Source organism: Meles meles, chromosome 7, assembly GCF_922984935.1.
Source record: "Meles meles chromosome 7, mMelMel3.1 paternal haplotype, whole genome shotgun sequence".
NCBI lineage: Eukaryota > Metazoa > Chordata > Mammalia > Carnivora > Mustelidae > Meles > Meles meles.
Genome location: NC_060072.1, coordinates 112,378,599 through 112,397,895, shown reverse-complemented (window position 1 = coordinate 112,397,895; position 19,297 = coordinate 112,378,599). Strand labels below are relative to the sequence as shown.

At 46.2% G+C, this 19,297-nt stretch overlaps 1 protein-coding gene across 7 annotated transcripts in view; it reads left to right on the top strand.

The window, feature by feature from the left end:
- The window catches only part of MICAL3 (microtubule associated monooxygenase, calponin and LIM domain containing 3), a 195,359-nt gene that overhangs the window by 131,490 nt on the left and 44,572 nt on the right, over positions 1-19,297 (top strand). For all 7 annotated transcript variants that reach the window (XM_046011560.1, XM_046011559.1, XM_046011558.1 and 4 more), the window contains one exon: positions 18,059-18,254. In XM_046011560.1, the coding sequence (XP_045867516.1) occupies positions 18,059-18,254 (196 nt within the window). The remainder of the gene's footprint in view (positions 1-18,058; positions 18,255-19,297) is intronic.

The window sequence follows — 19,297 nt, the reverse complement described above, 5'->3', positions numbered from 1 at the left end:
TTACTACAGCTTCCTTCTGTCTCTTGGTGTTCAGTGTGTCTCTGTACGGCAGTGGATCATTCTTAGGCCCTCCTAAATGGGCCTCAGGTTGGGGTGGAGGTCAGGGTAGAGGTGGGGGGTGGCAGCCAGCCAGGTTCCCACGGCCATGGTACAAAGATGTCATAGCGAGGGAGGATGCACTGTGCCAAGGAACACATCACCTGTCTGCTTCTGGCCTTCCCTACAGCCTTTACTTTTGCCCTTGTTTTTAATCTGTGCTGTGAGTTTTTGGTGTGTTTCTTTGTGAGTTTTTTAATTTAATTGTGTAACTTTGTTTTTGCCGTTACTGTGAAACTAAGGTGTTGTGCTTTTAATTTTTTTTTTAACAAATGTTACCATTCTTATTTAAGAGAATAAATTCCAAACAATCTTCAGGTTTCTGAGTTTTTCTTTTCCTTCCCTTTCTCCTGTTTGGAGGGTGGGAAAGGGGTTAGCTTAGGCAGGTCTCAAGGGTGGGCCTGAAGGCCATTGTGCCTAAAGACTGTCACTTCTGAGGTGGAGTCAGGAGAGAGTGTGGATGTAGTAAAATGGGGAAATGGGGTGTTTACACCTAAAATACAGATGGTCGTTAACAGAAGGGCCTCTGTCCATGGGGGTTAGCTCAGTGGAAGACATTTTCTTCTGTAGCAGCTGCAGATAGAAGAGACCGAAAAGGCGCCACCTGTGCCCCACAGCCAGTCAGGCAGCATGAGGGACTTGGGGCCAGAGCAGATGGAGGGATAGAAATTCACACGGAGCCCATGTCTGCCATGGGGACACAGAGCCAGAAGCCTGCCTTTCCTGTTCCTGCCTCTGGCAGGCCGCTCCGGGAACTGGGAGCAGTTATGTGTCTCTCCTCTACTTTGAGGCTTTTGCCTAAGGCACAGTGACCTCACTCCTGGTGACACTGAAGGTTCTTGTTCTGTTCTCTCCAGCTGATGTCCCTCTCATGCTGTCTCTGCTGTCACCTGCACGCTGAACTAGGATATCCAGTTCTGCTTGGCCACTTACCCTCAAGCCATGAGAGATGAGCCTGTTGCCTTCTCCCACACACTGCTGTGACCTTAGCAGTGGTGGCTTCTTGTGTCGTGTTGGCACGCCGGCCACAGTGGCACAGCCCAGCTTTGGTGCCACATTGGGCCAAAAGAGGGCACCTGGTGGGGGAGCACTCAGCACCAACTCTGCTCCCACTGACTCTAGGAAATTGGGTATCTGTGTTAAAAAGGCCTGCGGAGCCTCCTCTACTCAGAAGCAGCCCACTTAGGACTCCGGGTTCTCAGGTTTACCCACAGAGTAGAGAAACAGAGTGCTGGGTTCTCTTGGCATCTAGATTATCAGACTGCCCTGTCAGGGAGGGTCTGTATCCTTCCATAGCTTCCAGTTCTGTCAGAACACTGTCTGTACCATTTTAGTCCTCAGAGCATTGCTGCAACAGAGCATTTGAGTCCTCATTCCCACCCCCCACCCAAGTCTATAGTCTTTTGCTCCCCTTTCTCTGAAATAAGTCTGTCAGTATCCTGGTGCCTACAAAAGGCTAAGAGAAAAAGAACTGGGATGTGGGGGATGCAATAAGCGACAGTGAATAATTGACTAAGAATTGATAAAGCTAGATCTACATATATAATTGAAGAATTTTAGACCTTTGCTTCTGTTGTCTGTCCCATGCCCCAGTAATAAAGGGGAGGAAAGCCAAGATTGTTTAGAACGGTATACTGAAGCATCTAACAGGAAGGCAGTGACAATGAACGTGATTCTGTGCCACCCATTGTGAAGACCCTGGACAAGTCCCTTTGGGTCCGAGTTTCTTTCTGAAACGTCTTAAAATCCATCCCCCCGCTTCTCTTTATAAATTCCCTGGAGATGTCCCTAATTGAGATACTCCCTAGGAGAATCCTGTGGTGTAGACGTGGAAGTAGTGCAGGCAATGAAAATGGGCCACTCTCTATTTTCATACAGAAAAATAGGGCAAGATAAGGCCATGTAGGACCCAGATCCTACAAGTGTTCCCCTTGAAGTACAAATAAAAGAAAAATGCCCAGGTAGGGCTGTCTTTTTTTGGGGGGGGGGGGGGGCTGTCTTAAATGTAACAGCCAGGCATAGATTTCAGGAAGAAGCCTCCCTGAATCGCAGTCCCTTTCACAAAGCTTCAAAATCTTATCCAGACTCCAAAGCCAGTCCTCTTGGAACTCAGATCCAGCCAAGCACCCAGCAAGTGCCAACAAGTGGATTAGTCATAATGAAATGAGGGGGAGGGACGTCAGATTGGCGCTCCCTGTCTTGGTTAAGCCATAGGGTTGCTGTGTTCTTCTCTAACTCCTCTCTCTCTCTCTCTCTCTCTCTCTCTCTCTTTCTCTCTCTCTCGTCACTGCTCACAATTCTTAGCTGTGTGTGTTGGCTGCTGATGCCTCTTTCTTCACAATTGCTCCTTGTCTCTTCAACATGTGCATTCTGGAGGGAGTAGGCTTTGGGGCAGAAACACCTTCCATACGCCCGAGAAGAGAGGTGGGGCTCCAGCATATGTGACTCTCCTTCAGTTACTTCCAGGTTTCACTAGCCACGTGAGCACCATTTCCTTTTTTACTTCCTGTGGGTCAACTGCCACATAGCCTGCATAGTTAATGAACATTTTGAATATTTCTGAGGCAGTTCTACGGCCCTTCAAGAATGACAATGGGCAAAAGTTTGAGTCACTGCCAACACCCAAACCCTAACTCAGGCTAACTAAACTCGACCTTGCCTTTGATGTTGTTCTTTTCCTCCAGATCTATATGTACAAGTGTAGCCAGAAGGCTCCCAAAATGTGAAGAAGACTCCCAGCCCTCAGAGAGGGCCCTCATTGGCATGAAAGGGGGAGTTTGGGGAACATACTTCAACAGAAAGAGAGTCCAGGGCCCCAGCTCTGCCTGGCTACAGAACAGAGTCTCTTGGGGCCATGCTAGGAGAATTACTAGAAAAATTCTTACAATTGAGTCGGAATTTCTATTGGCCTCTTGGGTTTCCTTCACCTCTTCTTGCTTACTTACCCAGCTTGTGTGATTGTGCATTAATCACATGAAACTCTTCCAAGTGTGCCTATTAAGTGATTGAATTCCTTATTCTCTACTTTTTTAAAATATCAGGATTATTGCCATTTTATCACTTATTTCGTAGTGTAGCCTTACTTTGTTTAGGTCCTTGCCTGACATTATAGGTCTTTCGTAATTATTTCATAGTAAGTCACCCTGTTACCAGAAGAACTTTACACCTGGGGCCACCTGCTTCTCTTAAGGTTCAAGAGCTGTCTTCCCTGTACCCTGTGTCCTAGTGTTCCTGGGCCTCTACCAAAGACACCTCCCTGGAAAAAGATGAACCCAGTTAAAAGGGTAAGGACCCCAAGTTCAATTACTAAAGAGCACCACTACCAGGCTAGGACCTACAGGTACCAGAGGAACTCAGGACCTCGATGAGTTTTGGTTTCCTCAACAAACGGGACAAAATCAGAGCTGTTTCAGTGGTGAGACCTAAATAAGTATGTTTTCCTTCCATCCTCATGTTCTTTCAAGGTTAATAAAACTAGTAATACTATGAAAATAAATTCCAGGGAGGGTAGTCCTCTTGACATTTAGTAGCTGCTCAGAGATCAGACCTGACACTAAAAAGTGTGATTAGGCAACCTTAGGGAGAAGAGTTTGTCTCCAAAAAGCTAAACCACAGTAGGTTTCTTAGACTGAGTTCAACCCCTTAACCAACGAATAGCTGATATTGACTGTAATAGGATTATAACAGTTTATTTATTCATGTTTCCCTGTTTTCCAGAAATAAGTCAGGATCTAGAAAGATCAGATTAGAGAGAGACCAGCTATAAAATCCCTCCAACCAGTTTACTAACAAGAGACATATTTGAGTTAGTAGGTTCTTCTTTTAAAAGTAAATATTCTCAGGGCACTTGGGTGGCTCAGTCAGTTAAGTGTCCAACCCTTGGTTTCAGCTCAGGTCATGTCATGATCTCATGGTTGTGAGATCGAGCCCTACGTTGGGCTCTGCGCTTAGCGCAGAGGCTGCTTGAGATGCTCTCTCCCTCTCCCCCTGCCCCCTGCCGTGCTCATGCTCACTTTCTCGCTCTCTTTCTTCTTGTTCTCTCTCAAATTAGTAAATCTTTAAAAAAAAAAAAAAAAGGTACATCTTCTCTTCTAGAGTTTAGTCTAATATGAGTTACTCTAAACTAGCTATTTGCTTATCTTTTACCTCGTTCACCTTTCTTGGGAATTAATATTGGTAGAGAAGCCTAGGAACATGGGGACACAGAGTGCAGGGAAGACAGCTCCAGGGCTGTCCAAATCTCAGTGAAGGGCTTTGTAACCTCAGAGAAGTAGGTGGCACTGGGTGTCTGGGATAACTATGGTAACAGGGAATTGATGGCCTGCAGGAGTTAACAGCCGAAGTCTTAAGGGCTTTGCCATACTGCTGAGAGCTGGCAACCATCCTCCATGCTGCTGGAAATACGGTGCCAAAGGGTCATCTATATTTATAGTCAAGGGAGCCCCCTTCTCTCCGAAGTCTTTTCCTCGAATAAAAATAGAAATTAAAACTCAAAGTATGCTAACTCCTGTCGTTTCCTCCCTATGATTAATACTGGCCAGTTGTACTAACTCATAGAAAATAATGTGGGAAGACACACAGTCGTAATGTATTAACACAGCACCTCCTGTGTCCTGGGCACTGTCCAGGAGCTTTCTGTGTAGGCCTCATGTAATCTGCGCAGGAGCTTGGGAGGGAAGTGTCATTTTACAGATGAGGAAACAGGCACACAGAAGTCAAGCAAACTTGGTCAAGGCCACATAGCTAATCAGTGTAAAGTCAGGATAGAATCATATGGATGATATGAGAGCATTGTTCATGCACTGTGCCCTACAGCTGCCCTTCTGCTCTCGAACCTCCCCTTGTCAGTACTTGGTAAGAGGCAAAAACACTGTTTAGCTACACAAATAAGATTTAAAAAAAAAAAATAGGTGAATGCCCTGTATAAATCAGTGTATGCATTTGATTATTTCTGAGAAACATATGCCGCGCCCCCCCCCCCCCCCCCAGTTTCCTGGGCAGTGATTCCAGGGCTAGGAACGTGTCTTTGGAAAGATACTAGATGGGGGCACCTCGTGGCTCATTCAGTTGAGTGTCTGACTCTTGATTTCTGCTTGGGCTATGATCTCAGGGTCATGGAATCAGGCCCCTCATGGGGCTCTGTGCTCAGTGTGGAGTCTGCTTGTCCTGCTCCCCCATCCCAACCTGTGCATGCACACTTTCTCTTTCTCTCAAATAAATAAATACAATCTAAAAAATAAAAAAGACACTAAAGAGAAAAGTGTTTCATCACTGATGTGTAAGGGGAGAAGGTGATCAAAAGAAATTGAGGAAGAGAATAATAATCACTGAATCAACTATAAGTAATATAAAATGGACTCCCTCTTCGTTTTCCCTGTGTCAGCTCTCATTGCTCGTCACAAATAGAATCAAGCCTAAAGCTGCATTATTAAGAATAAGCCCAGAACTGGACTGTGTTCCTCCAAATGGAATGTACCCTGCCAACAGCCTAGAGGAGATGGGATTCTGTTCAGGGGGATGTTTCTTGTTCTCTGGGCCCCAGTGTAACTGCTTCTAACTTATAAATCTTTCAGCTTATCCTCTGTCTCTGCTGGCTTGTTTGATTGTCCTTTTTAAAAAGGCCACATGATGGTTGAGCTTCCCGACATGTTTATTATAACTGTCATCCATAGTCCCCGTAGGAAAAGGCCTGCCTGGCCCTGGGTGGAGTTAAGGTATGAGGGAAGAGAGATGTGATCTTATGCCTCCTTTTCTACTGAGAGTTTGAGCAGAGTCCCCTGTGACATCAGAGGGAAACATGGAAGTTCTTACCTATACAAGTTTGGGCTACTTTGGTCTCAACTCACATGTAAAATGACTTGACTTTTAAGTCTTTGGGCTAAATGTGCATATCATTCTGGGCGAGCAGTTTTGGCTTTGCCCTGTTGGATAAAATTTGATTTAGGCACAGAAATGATTTCAAGAAGTCTCCTGAGCATGTGTAGACATAGCTTTGGAAAGGGATTCCAGGACAGGGATCTTTTAGAGCTCATAGATAGGATGTTTTGGGTAAGTGGAAAAAAAAGAGAGAAAAGGTGAGTTTTTCCATGTGTGTCTTCAAGTCTAGTTTTTCCCTGGGTTTAGTGAGAGGTCTGCCCATAATGTGTCATAGGACTATTCCAGCTATCAGCAGGCTGCTGTATCCAGCTGGAGAAAGTGAGTGAAAGGAGGAGTTAATCAAATGCATTTTTTGGTCTCCTTAAATTCCTACTTTGGCCTGATAGTAGGATTCACACCCAAGACAAGTGTGGATGGTGTGGGGGGCAGCAAATATGTGTAGGTTCTCCTTGGGGGTCGTTGCCAAGGGTGAGCAGGGTCAGCTTGTAAGTGAAGTTGTACCACAAGATGAAAAATCCAGAAGTGAGGGGCAGCGAATATGTGTAGGTTCTCCTTGAGGGGCATTGCCAAGGGTGAGCAGGGTCAGCTTGTAAGTGAAGTTGTACCACAAGATGAAAAATCCAGAAGTCTCATGCAATGACTTATGGTACCGCTGCTCAGTGTGGGCCATTGGAACAAGCTCCTCACTCAGCATCTGAACATCTTCCTGCGATTCCCTTTCTGTGGGCAGCATGCCAAGAGCTGTCTGTTCAGCATGGCAGTTCTCAATTGGTCCTTCATGTATTACATTTCCATTGGTCAAGATGTCTTACCTTGGCAGCAGACATGAAGATTCATGAGCTCACTAGTCTGTGTTCTACATGCACCCCATCCAAATCAAGCCACAGTCAAAATATTTGGTGGATTGGTCGACCTGTTGGTGAGAGATTAGGGAGAATTTGATGTAACTTCTAGGCCAGTGCTTTTCAGGCTCATCAGTGTTGACATTTGGGGCTGGATAACTCTTTGTTGTGGAGGGCTGGCCTGTGTATTCTGGGATATTTGGCAATATACCTGGCCTCTTCCCATTAGATGTCAGAACACGCCACCTCCCGAGGGTGTGATGACCAAAGCTGTCTCCAGCCATTGCTAAACCATCACTGAGGAAAAAAGGACGTGACACTGACATGCAATTAACATCAATTTTGTTTCCAGTAGGAGATCAGGAAAGAGGGTGAGTGAGAATAATGAAAGTGATACAGAACCATGTTGGAGCCTTACAGGAGTGCCTCTAAACCTTACTGCCTCCCCCTGTGAAAACCATGAGCACCTATGTCCCAACAGTGTACTTATTTACATGAGGGTACCCCACTAATACTGCATGTGCTATCAGACATTTACAAGACATTTTAGAAAGCAGGGTAAAAAATTAAGAATGAAGATCTAGTGTTTCTCTTCTCTACCCCAGTGAATTAATTGTCCCTGTACCCTCAGAATGTACTCATCCTTCTGTAGAGACCATAGCCTCAGAGCATTGGCCTGGGTCTAAGTGGAACAAACAGAGTTTTTAATAACAGAAGATGCTAATTTGAGTTCCAAGTCTGCAGCCTGTTGTCCTTGTCATCTTTGGTCATTAACTTCTCTGAGCCTCCGTTTCCCTAACTTAACGAAATTATAAAATGAAAAAAATGCAACTTTTTTCTTTCTACTCCATAAGATTGTTGTGAATCTCAAATAAGCTAAAATATATGGAAATTTGTTTATTCAAAAGCATTACAGGAACATCAAATATTATTATCATTGGTAGGGATCCCAGAAAATTCTGGAGTAATCAGAGTGAGAAAGTGAGTGAGGACTGTTTTCTACTCACTGACTGACTAATGGTCTCCTGCTCTGGTCTGTGCATCCTTTGGGATTAGCACAAGAAGGTCCACTGGGTTGTATTCTAACTGGCAGATGCTTAGGAGAACGGAACAGTAAGAAGGGCTTGGCTCTCTCTAGTCTTCAGCAGAATGGTCTGGGGGAAGTGACCTGCACCGAATGCCAGGTTTTTTGAAGTATCATTAAGACTCTGCAAGTGCTTGGCTAAATTTGGCATTGCTTTTTTTCTTAGCCTGCATGGATGGGATGTGAAGTCACCTACTAATTCCATGATACCCTGGGGGCTCTTCACTATAGTAACGAAAGTAAAAACAATCCTAGATAGGGTTTACATTTTGAACTAAATTTTGAACATCTAACCCAAAATCAGAACCAACCAGGACTCAGTTAGCCTTATCGTAGGCAGAACGAGGGTTATACATGGTCCTAGGCATGTCTACAACTGTGTTGCTTTGACCCACAACCCCTGCCCCCACCCCTCGCCACAGGCCTCAGTGCTTATGTCGTGACCCTTTTGCAGAAGATATGAGAAGAGGGGGTCTGATTTCTTCTAGGAATCAGTGCATGGATGGGCATTTTTGGGGTGACCAGAGAGCACTGGTCATTAGTAGGGGGCTCTCTGACCCTCTCTGAGCACTGGTTCAGTGCTCAGTGCCCCTATTCCATCAGCCTTCTATGGCCTCTGTCCCCAGGCATGAATGTTTTCCAGGCCAGGTCTCTGTGACCTTCAAACAGATGAAAAGAAAGCTGTAACTGTTGTAGATATGAGTATCAAGTGGTAGTTGCAGGCATTGCTGGAGGGGATTTTAGTTCCTTTCCAAAAATGTATCTTCAGCTAGCTACGAGAATGCTGTGTATGAGGTTTTGTGTCCTTAAGGAAGAACCTATTTGAGAGAGGCTTTTGTGGGGATGTGGGTTTGTCCTTACTGATAGTCTGATGATAGGCAGAGCCCTGGGAGGTTGAAAATCACTTTCCTGGCTGAGCAGCTGGCCACATGTAGGCCACCTCGGAGCCAGCTTTGGACACAGTCTTGACTGAAGGGCTCTGGCACTGTGCTCTGGAGAGGAGAAGGGACTGGAATTTCAACCTGGCATCTTGGAAAAAGCACATCCAGTTTGGAATGCCTCGCCTGCAAACTCGTGGTCCTGCTCTGCCTTCCACCTCTCCTCTCTGCCTCTTGTTCTTAGGTCTGCTCTTCTGGTAAGCAAGCTGCTGCCTATAACTAGACCACTCTCTACTGGGAAGTGCAGCCATCACTTTTGGACATCAGATTCTTTGAGGTAGACTCTTTAAATAGCCTTAACACATGGTCTTCTAAAACACTGGCAACCTCGTAGGAATTTCTCTTTCTCTGGTGCTAAGGGAAGAGTTGCTGTTTTACACACTTACCCCTTTCACCGGTGCTATCTCTTGTTTGTTCGTGGGGCCTTGCACAGCATCCAGCTGCTTGGGAGACAGGCCTTAAAGTTTCTGCATTAGGTTGAGGAAACAGACCGTACGTAATACATTCAACTAACTTCCTAAATTACAGTGTGATATTCTAGTTTAGGCCTTTTAATGTTGATCATTTATTCAAAACATGTTGTTGACATACCCACAGGCATCAGAAACACAAAGATGACTGGAGTAATTCCCCTCCGTAGCAGAGCCTCTGGTTTTGGGGTGCATTCAGACCAGTGAACAGGAGATAGATACATGAAAGAGTCCTTCAGGAAGACAGAAGTCGAGTCTGTAGGCAGAATTGGGAAGCAATAGGCAGAAGTAGGAGAGAAGGGATGGTCTTAGCTTACCTTGTTGAACCATCCTTCTCTTTTCCTGCCTCTCAGGATTTCAGAGGTCAGCCCCACAGCCGGATTGATTTCACAGCTTATATATACTTAACTATACAGAATCTCCTGGGTTATGAGGCACGTATATAAACTAATAGGTTAAAATATTTTGCTTAAGGCCCATTGCACAACAGTTAACCCTTCTGAGACTTTACCCTCAGCAATGTGAAGGTGGGCAGCCAGAGAAGGAAGGTAGAATATTGCTAGAGCACAGCTCTCCTGAGACTTAAGAGAAAAGACAGTCAGAGCCCTGTGCTTTAGACATGCCCACAACTTCCCAACACCCAAGAGGTCACCAGTTAGTAGGGTGACCCCACTGATTATGAAGGAGCAAGTCGAGTTTCATCTGTGAGATAGTACAACACATGAAAAGTACATTATCAAGAGAGCTGCATGATGCACTGGTAAGAACTTTTGTAATAAAGAGTAGGGTATATACTTTAAAATAAACCCCTTTGCCTTGGCCAGATGTACCAGGATTTCCATCTGCCAAAAAGGTGCCTTTGGAACATACCATAATAGTAGCAGGAAGAATAATTTAACATTAGTAAATGAATTCAAGGGTAAAAGTTTCATGGGATCACACAGATCAAGAGCAGAGGTATGGACGGTGGAGAAAGGGCCGCTCAGTATCCTGCTAAAGGGAGGGCAGTGCCCTCAGCATTCCTGAGAGACTGTCCCAGTCTGCAGGAGTCCCGCATTCTCATGTGGGTGGTTTTCTCTGGTGCTGTTCCGATTTGTTCGTTGTTGGGTTTTTCCCTTATTGGCTTTTGTCGTGTAATATTTAGCACAGAATTTCCCAACTCTCAGTCATTAAGTATCTCCAAAGCAATTGAGCTTCCCCTTGAATCCACATAACCTACTTTTCTCTGTGCCCCACATAAAAATACAGTTACCCCAAATGAAGAATAAGTTGTTCACGAGTAAGGGGCAATTAACAATTCCGTCCCACTTGGTTTAGTGGAAATAGCTCAAGCTTCGGAGTAATAGAGCCCTGGGTTTAGTCTTGGGTCTGCCTCCTTTGAACCTTTGAGCATGTTACTCCCCATCACAGAGACTCAGGTGTCGTAGTGGTAACAACGGTGACTGGCTAGCGTGATGTGAGAGGCACTGCCAGTGTGGGCAGCATAATTGTCACGGTGCTTGACACAGGCAGATCTCTAGTCCTCCACCACCCCAGCTCCACGGGCAGATTCTGTGAACTCCTCTTCCCTGCCAGCAGGAAGCCGGAGAAGAGTCTATTGGAGGGTGAGTGTTTACGGGCAGAAGCCCCCTTGTCCTAAGAGTGGCTTGGACCCTACTTTCTTTGGTCTCCAAAGCAAGGGGATCCCTTTCCACAGATAGCTGCAGTGCTTGTAGACTGGTTAGTGCCCCCTCAGAATGAGAAATCTCTGTAAAAGGTATAAAAAACCATGAGCCCATTGCTGAAGCTAGGACTTCTAGTACTGTGTTGAATAGCAATGGTGATAATGGACATCCCTGCCGTGTTCCTGACCTTAACGGAAAAGCTTTCAGTTTTTCTCCATTGAGAATGATATTTGCGGTGGGTTTTTCACAGATGGCTTTGTAGTTCCAAGCGCCAGCAAACATGCAAAGAAAGGCCTTTTATCAGCTCTAGTAAATCTTTACTCCAAACCTTTACTCCCTAGATCGGGTTGTAGGCTGGGAGTGACCTCCTGATCCTCTCAGATACCAGGTACCAGATCGAGCAGGAAGGAGGTCCCTGAGGCAGGTGACCAATTCCGTTTTCTGTTTCTAAGCCAGGATGACACTGAATTGGCATGGTGCATGCTCTGCCTGCCTTTCAGGCCACTAAGCAAAAATGCATATAGGAATTATACCTCAAAGCAAGATGGAAGGAGTTAATATCCACGGTGACTTCTAATTATGACCAGCCCGGCTCAAGTTACCAGGGTCCAACTGCAGCCTAATGCATTCCAAAAGGAACCAGGGCCCAAGCCCCAGGCTTTGTCCCACATAGGAAAACGTGTCTGGGCTGGACGGTGGTGGTTCTGTTTTAGACTAGCCACGCTTCAGATGGCTTCATCCTCCTTTCCCAGTGGATGAAGAAGCATGGGAAAATATAGTTTCAGTATCGTCTCTAACAAGAACAGGGAGAAAACGTAATTAAGACACAAATTCCCCCTCATACCTTGTAAGGATTAGGGTTCTGTGTGAGGAGGGGTATGCTAATTTCCCAGGGTGATTTTGTGAATGTTTCTGAGACCAGTGAACAAGGCAACATAAAAGTCATTTTGCTCAATTTTGCAGTGGGTCCAGGCATTTTGATTTATACTGCCAGCCTGGTAATTCTTTCTTCAGGAGGTTTCATCTTCCTTAACACCTCCTTGAGACCTTGTAGCTCAGACCTAGTTCATGGTTTGGTGCTTTCTTTTGTGCCAGATCATGGACAGGCCAGGCTTTGCGTGGATGTATGAGGAGACCATCTGAAATGACTTTAGTTCATCCTTCTTAAAAAAAGAAATCGCAACAAAAATATCCAGTAACTTGTTCAGGGAAATAGAAGTAAAAATGAGCAACCTTAAGGGAGAGTCTCTGTATTCCAAAATGGCAAAGGGTGCTTTTCTTCTCAAATGGTACCAATCATTTCAAATCACAGGGCCATCTCTTTTTAGAACATGGCCACAGTTGACACCTTTTGATACCCGGGGTCATTGGTCTCTCCCAGCAGATAGGTGACACCCATAGTCCATCAGAGTACAGGCTCCTCAAGGGCAGAAATCTTGCCTATGTTGCCTGATGTACGCCCAAGTGCCTAGCACGGTGCCTGGCTGGAAATAGCTATTCCATAAATAATTGTTTAATGTACAGTTGAGTGAATGAATCCGAGCATCCATTCAGCTTACACGTGTAGGAAATACGATGAAAATCCATCCTCATCTCAGTTCACTGTGCCTTTTCCTAAAGTCCTTTTTAGACTTTCAGATTTCATTCAAGCTTTCCCAAGCTTATAGAGAAGGAAAGGAAAAAAGAACGGGAAACAGGCCAGACATGAATATGGTGCAAGGAGAGAAGCCCTCAGATGTTCCAGTCTCCTAGCTGACATCCTTCACAATCACCTGAAGTCCTTCAGTGCGCTGGGCTGCTGGCCACCACCGCAGAAGGGAAGAGGAGAAGAAGAGCCGCCTGGGGAGGACTGGGAGGGCCCACCTCTTCTATGTCATCGTGTCCCTCGCATCCCTTCAGGAATCGGACAGACACAAACAACGGCTTTTGGCAGCTCTTGCACATCAGCTGAGAGCAGGTTGTTCTGTTAGGAAAAATATTTCTTTCGGGATGATGTATGGACCTCGTGCTGGTAGTGACTGTTCCAAAACAGAGCCCTGGGGTCAGGCCCAGAGCCTTTTTCCTATTTAGGATACGACCCAGATCCTGGGAGCCGTTTCCTTCTGGTATGTGTGAAGCTGGAATTGGCCTCCTGTGACCTGAGATCTGACTTAGTGAGGACACAGCCTTGGAAATCATTTCAAAACTTTCACCCATGTTGAGCTGGAAAGTCCCCGTGTAGTTGCTGTTGCGCTGAAGCGGTGAAGTGGAGGCCAGGTGGGCCCTGGCCAGGCGGCCTAACCCCACTGCTTTTCCTCTCACTTGCCAAACCCACATCTGTCAGCTATTTTTACAGCTGCACTCTGATAGCCTTTGCTTCCACATGCCCTTCTCTTCATAGAGAGGGGGAGGTCCTGCATCTGTCACTGTTAAGCCACTGCCTGGGCCCCCTCCACTCTTCCTTCCTTTGATACTGTAGTTTATCATCGCCACCTGGTTAATGCAGCACGTAGCCCCTTGCATATCGCAGAGAACCAAACATGCTGCTTTTGTTGATTTTTTTTTTTTTTAATCCCCGTGGCATTTTGAGGTTATGGGCTAGGAATGTTAAGCATATTTTGGCAGTTGGTGAATTTTGGATACTTGCCGAGTATCCTCTGAAGTGCCACATTCCCTTCGGAAAACAGAACCTCCCTGGGGCCTCGGCCCTCAGGGAGATGTCATGTCATGCCCATGTTGCTCAAAGCTCTGGGTGTGTCTAGCTCCATGTGGACGTGGACCCAGCGGGCATAGGAAGACTGGAACAGTGAGGCGACTCTCTTCCTTCCACCTCAGTTCTTAGCAATTCTCCAGTGGGACCCTTCTAACAGTTTTCACGAAAAAGCATCCTTTCTCTATGGGACTGATGTATGAATGATCTGAATAGTTCTGAGAGCCTCTCGTTTCACTTTTGTTGATTGTGGCCAAGGCCAGAATTAAGTCAACATTTCCCCTCCCTAAAGCCCCAAACTCTGGGTTTGGTCTGCCAAGTTCTGTTACTTGATAATCTATTAGTCCACAGAGCTTATAGAAACCCCAGAGAAATAACTCTGGAAGGAGGACAGAATGCCATTGCGAATGCCAGATTCTGTGCTCTAAGATGCTTTCATGTAGTTCTGTGTCCCTCATCTTGAAAATTATAGTGGGGAGGAGATAACGGTGAGGAGTCCCAAAGGGGAAAGCAGAACAGGACTGTGTGGATTAACGCTGCCCTCCTTGGATTCAGATCTTGGCTCCATGACCCACTAGCTTTGTGACCTTGGGCAGGTTGCTTAATGTCTCTGAATTTCAGTTATCTCATTTGCAAACTACTACCCAGCTCATCGAATTTTCTTTAAAGCTGGTTAGGCTAACACCATATTCCTCCAGAAAGTCTTTCTTGACTCCCCTGGGGGGTGGAGCTGCCCTTTTAGGTGCTCCCATAGTTCCACTGTGCGGCATGAGCTGTGGTACGGGATACAGCATACTGCAAAGACCCCTGAGTGGGACTGTCTCTTCTGTGACTAGCCTACAGCTCTTTAAGAGTTGAGAGTGTTTTAAATCTGCTTTGTTTCCCAAGGTTCTAGTTGAATTTCTGGCAAACAGTATGGTTTTTACCCGCTAAAAACAGGCATCACTTCTGGAGTGTTTCTCTCCGTGAGTATGTTTGTTCACTCTACCTTGAAATCGCTTGTATCTAAATGATGAGTGTTAGTTGTTTGTTTCCCTGAAGTGATCATTCTTGTTCTCTTCTTTCCCTAGCTAAAAGATATATCTGTGGAGTTCCCCAAAACTTTGTACTTGGGTAGTGGCTTCACATTTATTTCACTTTCTTATTTGCTTTCTGTTTAAGGGCATTTGTCAAAAATACATGACGGGAAGGAAAATATCAAATGATACTCTAGTCAGGGGATCCTTAGCCTTCTCATGTTTATCATGCTGGGTTTTGCTGAGGGGAAGGAGCAAGAGACAACAGGGAGACGGCTGTTTGGAAACGATGAACTGATTCGGGTAGAGCTGGGGACCAGATGTGGGGGATGCTGTGGGGGCTTCCACCTGCTGTGCTCCCTTGCCTCCCTACCTATTCTTCCAGATGCCTTGATCCTGCATCATAGCTTATACTTCAGGGGCCCTGAGGTCCGCATTGGAGAATGGACCAGGGATGTATAAAATGTCCCAATGGGGTTTATAAAAACTAGGACAGGTGGGCATTACACAGGGCCCTTGGGAGCCCAAGGATTCATGCCATGACCCCATCATTAGACGTTTCGTAGATGAATGTGCCCTGGGTCTTACTTTATAGTAAAAGCTGTCTAGTAAATTTGAAAGATGCTATTTGGTGGAAGATCCAGATAAATCTGACAGATATGCTAAGACTTTATTCTGTGACTGCCTAGACACATAGAAAGTTCTTTCTAATGACAATACAGAGAGGTCCAGAACATTGTACACAACAAAAGTGCCAGGCTTCCAGAAGATTTTCTGTGGACCTGTCGTGTCACAAAAATACTAACTCAATAGTCCCACCGCTTTCCTTTAGTCCTACAGTACAGAGATTCTGGCTTTCCCCTGATAGCCCATCTGTCACCTAACACCATGTCGATATGTCGCCTGCTAAAGCCCCGTGTCATCTCTTAGAGCTTAGAATGTCACCAAAGACCTCGTGGACTCTATTCCCATCCTGTTCTTCCCTACTGCGTTAAGAATACTGCCACTAGAAGATCTAATAATACCAACCTGCCATTACAGGCCATTGTACCTTAACTGTCGCTGTTCCCTCTGCCCAGAGCTCTCTTCCCATCTTTGTCAGGTAACTCTTACTCGCAATCCAGAGCAAATGGACACAACCTACCTGCACAAAAATATACACAAACCAGTGCTAAGAATGTTACTGGACATCAGTTATAGCACTTAACCTATAGTTGCTGGATACTGCCCAAGTGCAGGGTTTAAGTGGAAGAGGAAGATGGTGGGTTCCAGCGCATGCGGAGTCGGCACACACACATACTTATGTATGTATGTATATAATTCCATCCTGTGTTCATAATAATCTAGGAGTTGAGGGTTGTCCTCATTTATAGATCAGGAAATGAGCTCTTGGAAGTTACATAATTTTCTTAAGATCCTTCAGGTCACTTGTGGTCACAGGTGTCTAGCCTGGATTTGTCTGATGCTAAATATAAACCTATGCCATATTACAGTGAAGACGTACAGTAAAGAATAAATACAATCTGGGATAAAAAGGCACATCAAAAAAAAAAGAATGATGGGTATTAAGGAGGGCACATGTTGTGATGAGCACTGGGTTTATATGCAACTAATGAATCATTGAACACATCAAAAACTAATGTACTACTATATGCTGGCTAACTGAACATAATAAAAGAAAAATAATGATGAAGGCGTTAATAAGGAGGGAGACAGGGAAATTTCCAGATTAAAGGAGTTGAAGAAAACACAGCAAATACAATACTTAAGTTTTTCAAAATCTATAAGTCAGGGGCGCCTGGGTGGCTCAGTGGGTTAAAGCCTCTGCTTTCGGCTCAGGTCATGATCCCAGGGTCCTGGGATCGAGCCCCACATCGGGCTCTCTCCTCAGCGGGGAGTCTGCTTCCTCCTCTCTCTCTCTGCCTGCTTCTCTGCCTATTTGTGATCTCCCTCTGTCAAATAAATAAATAAAATCTTTAAAAAAAAAAATCCATAAGTCATGTTGGTACTCAAAAAAAAGAAATGGGAAAAGTTCTTTGCAAAAGAATAACAATGGAGAAGGAATGATACAATTTTTAAAATCCCTGTTCATCAGTGGGTACTAAAACCTCTGGGTGGAAGGATAGTGGGGTAGGATAGTCCCATGGTTTCTACGTATCACCTCATGGATTACTTACTAATTACGAAAGGGGAAAATACCTCTTTACAACAGAAAGATGGGGGGGCACCTGGGTGGCTCAGTGGGTTAAAGCCTCTGCCTTCGGCTCAGGTCATGATCCCAGAGTCCTGGGATCGAGCCCCGCATCGCGCTCTCTGCTCAGCAGGGAGTTTGCTTCCCCTCTCTGTCTGCTTCTCTGTGATCTCCGTCTGTCAAATAAATAAAATCTTTAAAACAACAACAACAACAACAGAAAGATGGTTGGGCACCACTTTAACCAAGCAGTTGAGCTGATGTCACCAAGAATGAAACAACCTGGGTGCCTGGGTGGCTCAGTCATTGTCTGCCTTTGGTTCAGGTCATGATCTCGGGATCAAACCTCACATCGGGCTCCTCAGTGGGGAGCCTGCTTCTCCCTCTGCTACCCCCCCTGCTTTTACTCTCTCTTTCTCTGTCTTTGTCTCTCTCTCTCTCTCTCTCTCTCTCTCCCTCAAAAATAAATAAATAAATATGGGGGGAAAAAACGTTTAAAGAAGAATGAGGCAACCCGACCATATTCCTCCTGTGTGCAGTGGAAGGGGCACAGCATCACCCACATGGTGTTCTTCCTAGATGGGAAGTGTTTACCATGAATCTAATCACAAGGAGACAGACAAACCCACCACGTGACAAGTTCTGCAAGCAGCTAGCCCGGACGCCTCCATGGATCAGCCAGAAGCAGTGCATGAGCCTTGACTGGGTCCTGGGTCATCAGGGGTTGGGCAGCTGGCAGGACCCCCCCTTCTCAGTGGAAGCTGAGGTGGGCGTGGTCGGTGAGAAGCTCCTCCTTAGGGTCCAACCCAAGTCCCCTTTCCTCTTCCTCCCCAGTCACCATCACCTCTTCCCTCCTCTGTGCATGGGTTCAGGACTGACGGAGGAGAGTCAGCCTGGGGCAGCCATCTCGGGCATGACTGGGGCAGTCATCTCAGGGCAGATGTGCTGTCTTCCTGTTTCTCCTGCTCAGGGAAGGGTTGCCGCTCTCACCCTGCAGTCTTTTCCTGGTCTGTGTGACCTCATCGACTCTCCTTGTCCCTCCTTTCACTGAAATGAGCGGTGACTGCCTTGGATGCTTAGATATCCTTCTGTTGGCACCTCCTCCCTCCCTGCATACCCCTCTGTCCCCCACCACCTGTGGTCATTTCCCATCACTTGTCATGGAACTTTGCCACTTTACTTATCTTACAGGTTCAAGTGTGAATGGTCTGGAAGAGCCTAGCATTGCCAAGAGACTCAGGGGCACTCCTGAACGGATCGAGCTGGAGAACTACCGCCTGTCTGTGAAACAGGCCGAGGAGCTGGAGGAGGTGCCCGAGGAGACACAGGCTGAGCACAACCTGAGCAGCGCACTGGACAAAGGCGCAGAGGAAGACGTGGCCAGCAGGTCAGCCTGTGCCCCAGGGCTGCAGCCCATTTTCTTGTGTGTTGCTTCATGCCTATGGTTTGTCCTGGCAGCCCCTTCTCCAGATGAATGTACCTGCCTACGCGGGGAGGCAGCACTGTATCCTCGGCAGAGGACCTGGGTGTCACCTACCAACTATGTGACCTCTCTGTGCCTCCATTTCCTCATCTGTGAAATGAAGGCAGTTCTAGGACTTGCCTCACAGAGTTGCTGTGAGGGTTAAATAGTAAGAAGTGTTGGAAACAGTACGTGGCATGTCTGTCAAAGGCAGTTGCCTTTATTACCCCTTTGCATGGCACCAGACCGTTTCCAGAGGACTTCTGTATCCATTACCTCACTTGGTCATCACCTCGCTTGGTCATCCTTGCAAAAGTCCTGTGAAGTAGGCCAGAGCATACATCTTATCACTCTATAATTACGGAGACTGCTGGTGACTAATACTAGGATCGAGGGTTGACTAAGACTCAGACTTAGGTTTCCTGGATCCAAGTCCAGGATTCTTCCTGTTTTCCCTACTGCCTGCTGATCTCCCCTTTTCCATGCAGTCCCCTGTCTCTTCATCTCATTAGCCAATAAGAATCACAACCCATGGGACGTAATTCAGAGATTTCACTATTTCTTGGGCACCTACCATGGGCTTAACACTTTGCCATTCATCGAGAAGGTAATAGAATAAAAATGACAGTCCCTGCTTTTGCGCTCAGGCTGTTGACAGGTTCACTGGAGGGACAAGCCATGCACAGAAGGAAAACCAGAGGCCTGAAGCAGTGCGCTGGGTCAGTGGCAGGAGTGTCAGGGTTGGAATGAGGGACTCCTGCTATGACCCCAGGTCACCCGGCAGTTTTAGGGAAGCCACCTCACCTCTCCAGGCTTCTTCCTTCCTCCTCTAGCTGAGATGGAAGGTAAGTAAGGTAAAGAGTGGAGCAGAAAGCCTGTGTCCCAGGGGTCGTAGACACAGCCAGTGGTTTTTTTGCGTGGCCATGCCAGCATTTTCGTGATGTCTTAGTGAGTGATGCCTGAGGGGA